Consider the following 10,327-nt stretch of genomic DNA (forward strand, 5'->3'; position numbering starts at 1 on the left):
GAGCATCGCACAGGACCTGATTATAGCACGAAACGCAACCAAAATTTCGCAAATCTGCGTTGCCCACTTAGCAAAATGTGCAAATTGGCTACGTAGTTCAATGTCCACGTTTTCAATGTCCACAGAGGGCGTATCGCATTCGCGTATCACGAAAAACGGGGCCGTGACATCTCTCAGGCTTCTCTCTGGTCTTGATACCGTTTTCGCCCCGGCTGATTCCAGCGCCCTACGCCCATTTTCATTCTTGGAACTATTACGCTACACCCATTTTCAAGCACTGCCGATAAAGTCTCCACTTGGTGCGTGTCCGTGCTACGCCCATTGTACAAGCGGGTAATGCAGTGCCCAATTTTGGTATCGAGTAAAACGCCGGCGTGGCCGCTCTCAGGGCTGCTTTACGCGAGAAGATGAAAATGATCCGGATTAAAATGACCCTGTGCTATGATTGGTCAAATCTGAAATTTCGTAGCATCACATTGAAATTTTATTCAATGAAATTCCAGATTTGACCAATCATAGCACAGGGTCATTTTAACCGGATCATTTTCATCTTCTCGCGAAAGCAGCTCTGGTCTCTCTCTGCTGCTATGAACAAGGTTAAATTTTTTTTTAGAAAATAGAATATCCGTCTTGCGAGTGCCTTAGGGGCCGCCGAATGCAATATTATTTTTCATTATCTTGCAAATACCCTGCCGGAAATAATTCTACAAAATTCTACAAAAAAATTAAATATAACTGCCAGAATCTAAGAAATTCTACGTAAATTTAAAGTGTTATAAAAATGCTAGAATTAACTAAATGCTGGAACACTTTTGTTAATTTTTGTAATATTCTAGTAAAGTTCTGTACTAATTTTTAGAAAATTATACATTTTCATGAAATACTACTTGCAATAATTTCTTGATTTGAGAACATTGTAATTTGTGATACTATTTTATAGATATTTTTACAAAGAAATAAATGTTTCAACGAAGATATAAAAATTTCTACTTTCTATCTCAAGTCAATTTTTTGTAGTTATTTATAGAAATTTTTTCCGCTAGGGTACCGTTTATTATATTGTCTGTAATCCGATTGTTTGTATTGGTTTTTTGTAATAAGCAACTTAAAAAAAAACGTTTAAAGTACCAGCTCTCGTCCGATCACTGAAGCAGCGTTGGGCATAGTTAGTTCTAGGATGGGTGACCGCTTGGGAATACCATGTACCGTTGACACCTCTTTTTCTGCTGGTCTAAACTACAGAAATTAAAATTAATTTTTTGCCCAACGTGTTCGGACGGGAACTGATGTCTTCAAGAGGGTTTGATCGTTGGCAACAAAAATCCCCCTCCTTCTTTTAAACCTCAAAACAACAGCATTTAAATGCAATTTTTATCAGTATTGTAAAGTACAACTCGGATATTTGCGAAAAAAAAGAGAATTATATATACAATTGTATATGATTAGCAAGATGGTACCAAACGTTTTATTCAATAACTGATCGATAGATGTAAAGCAGTAGTTTGTAATACTTTGCTTCACCAATTGAATTTGCTAGCAATCCTTCGAAAACAAATGGTTAGTAAGTACTTATTGTTAGATGGGCGATTACTTGCCGTTGACATCTCCTTTTTGTTGGCCTAAGCTATAGCTATCAGAATTTTTTTCAAAGTACCGATGAAAATACAATTGTCCATGGTGCAAAGTACTGCAAACTGTTTACAATACTTTATTCAATACCCAAAATTTATATTCATACTTAGTGGTTAATTATTATGAAAAAATAATCAAGTGTGATTATATAAAGTGTTCTGAATAATACTAGAGAATGCCTTTAAACCGGCATCCACAAATGTTTCCTATAGAAAAATTAATTACATAAAAGAATTTACAATTATGATACAATACTTTATTGATATAGTAAAATTACTATTAACAGAAACTTATGCGATAATATTTTCAGAACATTTATTCTTCTCACAAAAGCGCGACAATGTTTTTTACTTTTATATATAATTTCAGGTTTATTCGCTATAAATATTATAAATCGATAGAGTTTATCTTATCACATTAAATGCATTAATAATTCTCATTAAAACACTCACAGATGTCTACATGTATTTCTTAGATCATCGTGACCACCTAATATAAATTCATCTAAAACTGGTTATCTTACTCTTTTTAACCGGCTTGAATCATGACGTGCAAAGGATAATTCATTTAATGAACGAAAACTCCGTTCGTCTTTATTTAAACTTTCACGTAAGTTCTCTTGTATATGTACATGTATAGATGTAGATGTAAGTTTTTGCTCAAGTGTCAGAATCGTTGACAGTCAATATCATCGCGATATATATAAATGTATATATCAATATTATCAATCTACACACTGTGAGTAAAAAAAAGAAAAGACTAATATGTAAGATACAATATTAAAACTGCGATGTGTCTTTGTCGAATGGAATCGAAAGGAACAAAGATTTGTCTCGTTATATATAATAGGATCGTTATCAATCAGGTTTTACGATCGCGCCATTTCCCGATGGCACCAACAAATTCAATTTGTGAAAGTGTGAATTGGATATGGATCTATAAAGCAGCCTCTAATCTTTTCACCTCCTTGGAGATCTCAGTTTTCCGCGCGACTTTGTCGAGTATCTCCTTATCGGGGTTTTTCAGAGCACCAGTTTTGATTTTATCCTCTAACACTTCGATTTCCCTAATTTTCTTGCGTAGGTTTTTCAATCTCTTCTGCGGATCGGCCGTCGCTTTTAGCGCGGCGTTTGAATTGTTCTTAGCTACGTTGTTTGTCGTGGTTTGTTTCGCGGTGGACAGCGGCTTGTCGGTGTGAACCGGGACTTCTCTATGAAAGTCGGGCTCTGAGATCGTAATTTTGGACAATCCTTCGGCGGCGGGTTCCGCGACCTTGGACTTGCTCTTCTTCTTCTTCTTCTTGGATCCCTCCTGAGTTTTCGCTTGCGTGCCGGGTATCACTTTGTTCTTCGCCGCCAGAGCCTCTAGCTTGGCTTTATGTTCGGCTATAAATTCTGGGCTGGCACCCACAGGATATAAGGGCTTCTTTATCAATTGCTTCCCTTTGCTTTCGTACCTGCAGAGGGAATAACACGGCAATAGAAAATGCGAAACAGTTGTCGAGTAATGCGTCGTCTATAATGTGTGGAGTAAGCCTGGCGTAAGGAGTAAGAGAGAAGCATAATCTTTAGCTTTTCATGTAAGGAAGCTAAAATACAGGCATACTTTTTAAATATATTTAACACTGGCCGATGGCGTTCCGATTCGCCGAGAGTAAGCGTATGGGCTGAAGTAGGAGTAAGAAATAAAATTGATTAATCTCCTTACTTCTACTCCTCACCCCAGGCTTACTACACATATTATAGACGACTTATAACATCAAGATATCGAAGAACATTGACGATTACTCACAATGGGACTTCTTCCTGAGGAATATATCCGTCTTTCACGCGCCGTTGCTTGCGCCATGTGCCATCGGGTCGTTGGCTCGCCGGTATAAACGTACCTGAAAACACGCACGCTTCAGTCGCAACGTCCTCAGTCATGCCTCCGCAAAATGTTGGCGACGGCATTTATACTCTCAGGAATACTTCGGGTGCCGTGTTAAACTTAAAAAGAACAATGCATCGCAAGTTGGCGCAAGCGCGAGAATTCCGTCACGGCGATCAGCCCCGGCGTTCAGGACACGTGAAAACCTGCCGCGGTACACCGGTCTAACTATAGCGCCGCGGAAAACGGGAACGATCTATTATTATACCGAAACCGATGGTTGTTTACAACGGGCCGAGGTTAGAGCCGGCGCGTACCGCTGGGCGCCGCGGGCACGCCGTCCCGCGGCGCGGCGGGGCGATCGGCGACCTTACCCGTCTCGTCCTTGATGTAAGTCGACGCCATCGCAATTGCCTCGCGAGAGCGCGCGTTCGCGAGAAATGTAAATAAATGTAAAAAGGTCCCCCCGAACTATCCGCGTGCCATCCTGCAATCTCCCCCGTGTCGTACGGAGCGGAACCTCCGCCGCCGCTCGAGTCCGGTGGCGCGCGGGTTTCGCTCGCGGCCTCGAGAGGCGCGCCGACAGGTGTCGCCGGCAGTCCCGTTTCATCGAGTCGCAGATTTAAGCCCGCGGCAGGCCCGTGTCCACGATGCCTAGAACCATAGGCATAGCAAGAACAGAACCCGCGCGTTCCCTACCTCTCCCGCGTCGAGGACATGTACAAACTTTAGAACGAGATAGCTGGCAGAGTAGTCGTCTCATCTTTGTCTAATAAACAGCGGGGGCAGCAAAAGAGTAAGGGGAATGGTGGAGAGCGACAAAGAGAGGGCGACCGCTACAGAGCATGTTGTCTCTCTAAAGTTTGTACAACTGCAAACGCGTAGTCTATATATTATACGTCTATGCCTAGAACTCGGTCCAAGTTCTACAGTTTCGAGAAATATGTAGCCAATCAATGTGCAGCTATTCCATAAAAGTTGCAAGGTGATTGGCTACACATTCCTCGGAACTGGAACTTGGACCAAGTTCCGAGCATCGCGGGCGCGAGGCTTTACACAGGGGTTCAATCGTGAATTTATTTTCTCTAGCGCGAGAAGTGAAAAATTTCGTTGATAAATATTAGACTCGCCAATGAAATTTTCTCACTTTTCACGAGTTTATATTGGAGAAAAAGATTCCTGGTCGAGCTCCAGACTTTGGGTTGAGATTGAGATTAGATTGAAGTTTGACCAATCAGAGTAAAATTCACTAAACTTAAGATTGGTAAACTTTATTCCGATTGGTCAAATTTCAATCTAATCTCAATCTCAATCTGTAGTCTGATATGGTTTTTACGCGCGGGGAAGCGCGGCTATTTCATGGTTGGTAGATTCTAATTTTTTTTAAATAAATAATATGACTGTGTACTTGTGGATAATCGAATGAAGAAATAAAGCTTTATATCGGGTCGAGCTGGATCTTTGTGCTTAATATTGTTGCATGAAAGTATATATATTTTTCAATCCAGCAGATTACGATCAGTTTTCAAACGCAGTTTTAAGAAAACTGGTTTAAATAACATAATTGCATAATTAAATTGATAATTTAATACCGAAGCTGATACCTTTAGAATCTTTAGAAGTAACTTTAGAATCATTACAAAGGATATTTCATGTTGTACCCTTGTTTACTTTAATTTTAATATTTTTCTATAACGGAAGACGCTTTTACTATTGGAGGAAAGTCTCCTGTTATGAGACAGGCTTCCAATACGAGATAGCAGGTTTTCAACATCGAAATTTAATCACAAATCTTTATTCACAACGATTACACGATCTAACAATAAATTTCCCACTAAACAGATTTCATTCCAAGCGCAATAAATTAACGATAAAACCAACAGACGGTGCCTATTAATTTAGCAAAAACCCTGCTATCTCATATTAAGAGCTTATCTCATAATGGGGAACTTTCCTTTAATATTATGCTACATGCAACATTTTGTTTGGAATATCCTCATATATTTTATTATCTTTTAGAGTCCCACCTTACAATTATAGATCTTACAGGACGTATCTTTACACACGGCTCCATATATTAACATGATTAAAAAAACTGTATATAAATATGACAAATAAGCCTATTCCTACTTCTGATTGTATTCTGTATTTTCTCTTTTAAGAAATGCAAAGGTCTCGAGTTTGATCCCGGTACTCATTCCATATGGTTGAGAGAACCTTCTCCCACAACGATCGAAGAAAATTAGATTCGTGAGTATTTAAGAACTTGTACAGAGATTGAAGTTATAAATACCTGATAAAAAACTTCTCGCACTATTTTGAGAATTTTTGATATTTTACATTTATAATAATGTAAAAAATGTATCTTTCTTTGAGATTTTCTTTTGAAAATATAGAATGAGAAATCTTAGAATATTTCAGAATTAAACACATATGTATAAAGAATTGTAGAAAGGACTTTTTCAATATTTCTGAACCGTTTCGATTTGTATGTCGGAAATTTTCTAAAAAGTTAGAAAATTTATAAAGAAGTTGAAAAATTGTAAGAAAAGTTTTCATCGAGAGAGAGAGTTTAAGACCGTAAGCAAACCGAGATCAATTAGGCTTCGTCCTCTCATACAATTTAAAATAAAGAATTAAGATTCTGCGCGAATACGATTTCGGACCTGCACGAATTATCGCGCCGGCTCAAAAGGAGAGCTCTATTTTACTAATTGTACGATTGACGTCGACACAGGATGTTTTTTTAGAACGTCGTCGACTTCCTCTCGTTCGCGAATTGTCACGAAGACAGAGTTGATCTTCTCCTCGATGAGTACAAAAAACTCCTTTTATTTTTCGTAACTGTAAAAATATCTAATAGGGTATGTACTTTCTTCAAGATACTCGTGAAAAAAGATAAATTTAAATAATACATTTCTAATAAAATATTTTGTGTATAATCCATTCATTTATATTCGTATTCTTAAAAAAATGTTTTTATATTGCAGTCAATAAAGAAACGATATAAATAAATGTATTAGACATTTATAGATATAAAATATTGTGAAGTACTTGTCAGTTATTTTCTCTCAGGAAATACATATTCTTTACAAAAATATATTCGCCTGTATTCGATTAAAAATCGAACAACGTGTCACAGCATTAGAAGTTCATTTTGAATAACATTAATAATAATTTAATAATCACTAGACGCAAAACACTTTAATTCAAATAATTACTGTAATTTTAAGTATTAATAATAAATCTATAGATTGATTTTGAGGAAAGTTAAAGATTGAATTCCACTTAAAAAATAGTGACGGTAAGTTTCAGGCGTTTTATTTGGCGAAGATTTTGTTCATCTTACAATTAGACTTTTCGCGGGACACTTAAAATGTAAGGGCCAAGGAAACAGGGACGCGGATACGGGTATCTCGGCGCTGACTCGAGGAGTCGCGAGTAAGCGGTCCCGAGGGCTACCCCTCGATCTAGCCGGGCTGCTTCCGGGGATGCTGCGCGCGCGCACCGGGGGTTGCGCTCCGCTTTCATCTCGCAGTTTCGCAGCCTCCCTTTCGCGACCCGTGTCAAGTCTATACCGCGGCTCGATCGGAGGTGTGTGTGCAGTTTGCCCGTGTCTCGTTGTCCCCGGGTAGACCGGGACGTCCGGCCGGGTACGATCGTTATTGTGGTCCCGGATCCCGGTTCCTCACGAGTCCGCACAGCCTCTCGCTCTGTCTCCGGGGTCCGAACCGAATGCATCGCACCGCGCCGGAAAATGGAAACCGTAATTGGTACGTAGCCGCCTAAATGAATCCTCGGCGATCGGCTCCACGTCTCTGTGCGACGATCGGGCGCATTCCGGTTAGGGAAGAAGTAGATTTTAATGGCACTCGGTTCCCCGGGTGCGTTTTCTCATGCACGTTCGCAACACCCATCTAAAGGTCACTGGATGTTACGTGAAAAAAATGGAACCGTGCGTCGCGCGTATCGTTCAATAGATATAAGTTCAAAGGCTGGTCATTTTCTAAGGTCACACACGGGAGCAACGCAGCGGATAAACTTAAAAAGTCTTCTGATTATGACGCCTGTCCCGGCTTATGTAATCGTCGTTAAGCAGCGATTGGTTCTAAATAAAAGTTCATGGCGGTCAATTAATGCAAATATATTTTGTTGCATCGTATTTTGCATGGATTTACATATGGCTTTGTTTCAGTTATACTTGATAGACGTGGGAACGTATGAATGCATTGGGGGACTGCATTAAAACTGATTTATGTATATAAATCTAAATTTAATAAAATTCTGGTTTTTCAATTACGTTAAGTTTAAATCGCAGCGCGAGCGCGCGATTGAAAGCAACGATAGAAGACTAAACGATAGCGTCAAAAAATCATGAAACTAAAGATAAATTTTGACAATTATTGAGCAGGCACTTACTCAAAAACCAAAACGACATTCTGTTAGTATCGCATTTCACTTCGCATCACAAAGGTTTTGGGAGAAGGTAGGAATAGAGTAGAAGAAAACATACAAATATACAAAGCCAGTCTTTCGCGAAGCAATAATTTATGTAGAATATAAAATTTTGTATTTTGTAATACAAATTGTTTTGATAAACTGGCTTTGCATATTTGTACAGAAATGTATGGTAAATTATGTTTACTAAATTTTATTATAAGTTATAAAATCAGTACATTTCATAAGAATGATTAAGCTTGTAATCGACTATAACTGGCAACGTGTTTTTAACACAGACAATTTATTGCGAAAAGTACTTTTCGCAATATGTTAAAATAACACGTTGCCAGCTATGGCCGATTACAAGCTTAATTATTGTTAGTCATGTACTGGCGTCAAAGAATTCTTGATTTCATAAGAATGTTGTATAATTTGAATTCTAAATTTAAAAAACGTGGGTTAGTTTAAGATTTTAAAAGGACAAAGAGAATATTAAAAGTGTATAAAGCATATAATTCTCTTGCATAATTTGTATATATATATTATGCAATTTTGCAATTAAGATCTGATTAAAACAAACCCGCACAAAAAAGAGAACGAGACAGACAGAGAGAGACAGAGAGAGGAGAGAGAGAGAGAGAGAGGGGGGGGGGTGGAGAAAGGGTCGGAGAGAAGGGGGTGATAAATAAAAGTCTTTTTATTCTTTCACTTTTCATTTTACATTTTTCCATTGTTACGCTCGCCATCGAGATAAAAATTGTAACAGCTAGCTGAGTTGCAATGCAAATTGCATAACAGGGACGACGAAAAATGTACATGGTGGGCGTAAAGCCGTTCAATCTGCAAGCTGAGACAATTGTATCGGGCAGTTTGGATATCAATGTAAATATTTTAATGACGCGATCGTCCGTTGCCTCACAGCCGGTTGAGGGTTGGAAGCAGGAGAATTTAGAAGAGAGCCGCCGTGACGCGTCGAACAGCTTCACCCAAACTGCGGTCCTGGACCTTCCAGCCTCCTCCTTCTCTTCCTTCTTCTCCTCCCCCCCCCCTCTCCCAGTCCCCCCCTGTTTCATCGGACATTGCACCGATGCAGGCGAGGCGTATGAGAAACGACTGCCTCGCCAGAAGATGGGATCGTCATCCGCGGAAGGAGAGGCTGACTTATGGCCCGGACTATTCGCCGTTCCTTCCAGCTCTAGGAGTCCCGCAATCTGCCGTGAAATAGAGTCCCGGAAAACTTACGCGATTACTGCGGCATCCTCCATGGACTTCCACAATAGTTCCTTCCTTATCGAAATTTTCGAAAGTCACGAACTTGTATTGCTAAATCGAACGAGGCCAGATACGAAAGTAGCGAAAGGCCTCCACAAGCACTTGTGATAAGAATGCCATTTATTCCAGAATGCGTGTCACATATCCCTAGCGAAATTCACGTGTATGTTACTGTTCATGACGATATTCTTATTTTTTCCTACAGCGTTTTCTAATATTCATTCATACACACGGAGAGAATTTTCTCTTAGGTCTTAGAGTTTACCCTGAAAATTATGTAATCGTGGAACAACATGGCATTTTGAAGAACTGTAAGAGAGCTTCTTGAAATTTTACCATATATTCTACTAGTAAAATAAATACCAAGTATAATTATTAGTAGAACGTATGGTAAGATTTCAACAAACTCCCATAAAATTCTTTGAAATGCCACGTTGTCTCACGATTACATGATTTTCAGGATAAATTTTAAGAAAAACTTCTCTCTGTGTGTGTGTGTGGTACTTTCCTGTATTAGTTGGTCGACTTCGCGCGTTAATCTCATAATCAGAAAATTTTAACATAATCCCAATTACAAGGACTCGGTGATTTAGCATTCTATTGTTGAAAAAACGTTAGACCGATAAAAACTTAAAAACGAAAAATTAATTCGATCACGAACAGGTCAAAGACCGCGAAAATATATAAATGCAGATGCCTAGTTCAAGCATTTTGACCAATAAAATATATATCCCTAAGAATATAGCAACATTAATACTTCAGCACCTTTCGTCAGCCAAAATCCGTATTACGCCGTTATAATTAAGTAGCCTAGAATATTCCGCTAAGAACGTGGCAATATTAATGTTGAGTACCCTGTCGGTCCAAATTGTTTACGTGCTACGCTTTTATAATTAAATAACCGTGTGCAGCAGTTCGCAACGTACATCGGTGGGACAGAATGCAGTGCAGAGGCGGCGATTATTCGCGCCCCACTACATTGGACATGTCGAAATTGAGAAAAACTATCGATTATGAATATATTCGCCGACTTAGAAAGTAGCTAACGCCTTTTTTTATAATGAAAAGTATAGGGAAGATCATTTGATATGCACATCGAGAGAGAGAGAGAGAG

General features: G+C 39.0%; 2 protein-coding genes across 5 annotated transcripts in view; one reads left to right on the plus strand and one right to left on the minus strand.

Annotated features, from left to right (window-relative positions):
- Positions 1-1,437: 1,437 nt before the first annotated feature.
- The window catches only part of LOC105564413 (partner of Y14 and mago), a 90,167-nt gene continuing 81,277 nt past the window's right edge, over positions 1,438-10,327 (minus strand). Inside the window, exons 1-3 of one of the 2 annotated variants that reach the window (XM_012016760.1) lie at positions 3,876-4,042; positions 3,424-3,517; positions 1,438-3,088 (exon numbers count right to left, since the gene is read on the minus strand). In XM_012016760.1, the coding sequence (XP_011872150.1) occupies positions 2,569-3,088; positions 3,424-3,517; positions 3,876-3,906 (645 nt within the window). In that variant the 5' untranslated portion in view covers positions 3,907-4,042 and the 3' untranslated portion in view covers positions 1,438-2,568. Of the gene's footprint in view, positions 3,089-3,423; positions 3,518-3,875; positions 4,043-10,327 lie in introns of those variants that run through there. The other variant, XM_012016759.1, reaches the window with a different exon arrangement.
- The window catches only part of LOC105564412, a 45,729-nt gene continuing 41,925 nt past the window's right edge, over positions 6,524-10,327 (plus strand). For all 3 annotated transcript variants that reach the window (XR_001009120.1, XM_012016757.1, XM_012016758.1), the window contains exon 1: positions 6,524-7,274. The gene's annotated coding sequence lies outside the window, so the exon portion shown is untranslated. The remainder of the gene's footprint in view (positions 7,275-10,327) is intronic.

This window comes from Vollenhovia emeryi, unplaced genomic scaffold, assembly GCF_000949405.1.
Source record: "Vollenhovia emeryi isolate VEMERY1.0 unplaced genomic scaffold, V.emery_V1.0 DF939165.1, whole genome shotgun sequence".
Taxonomy (NCBI): Eukaryota; Metazoa; Arthropoda; class Insecta; order Hymenoptera; family Formicidae; genus Vollenhovia; species Vollenhovia emeryi.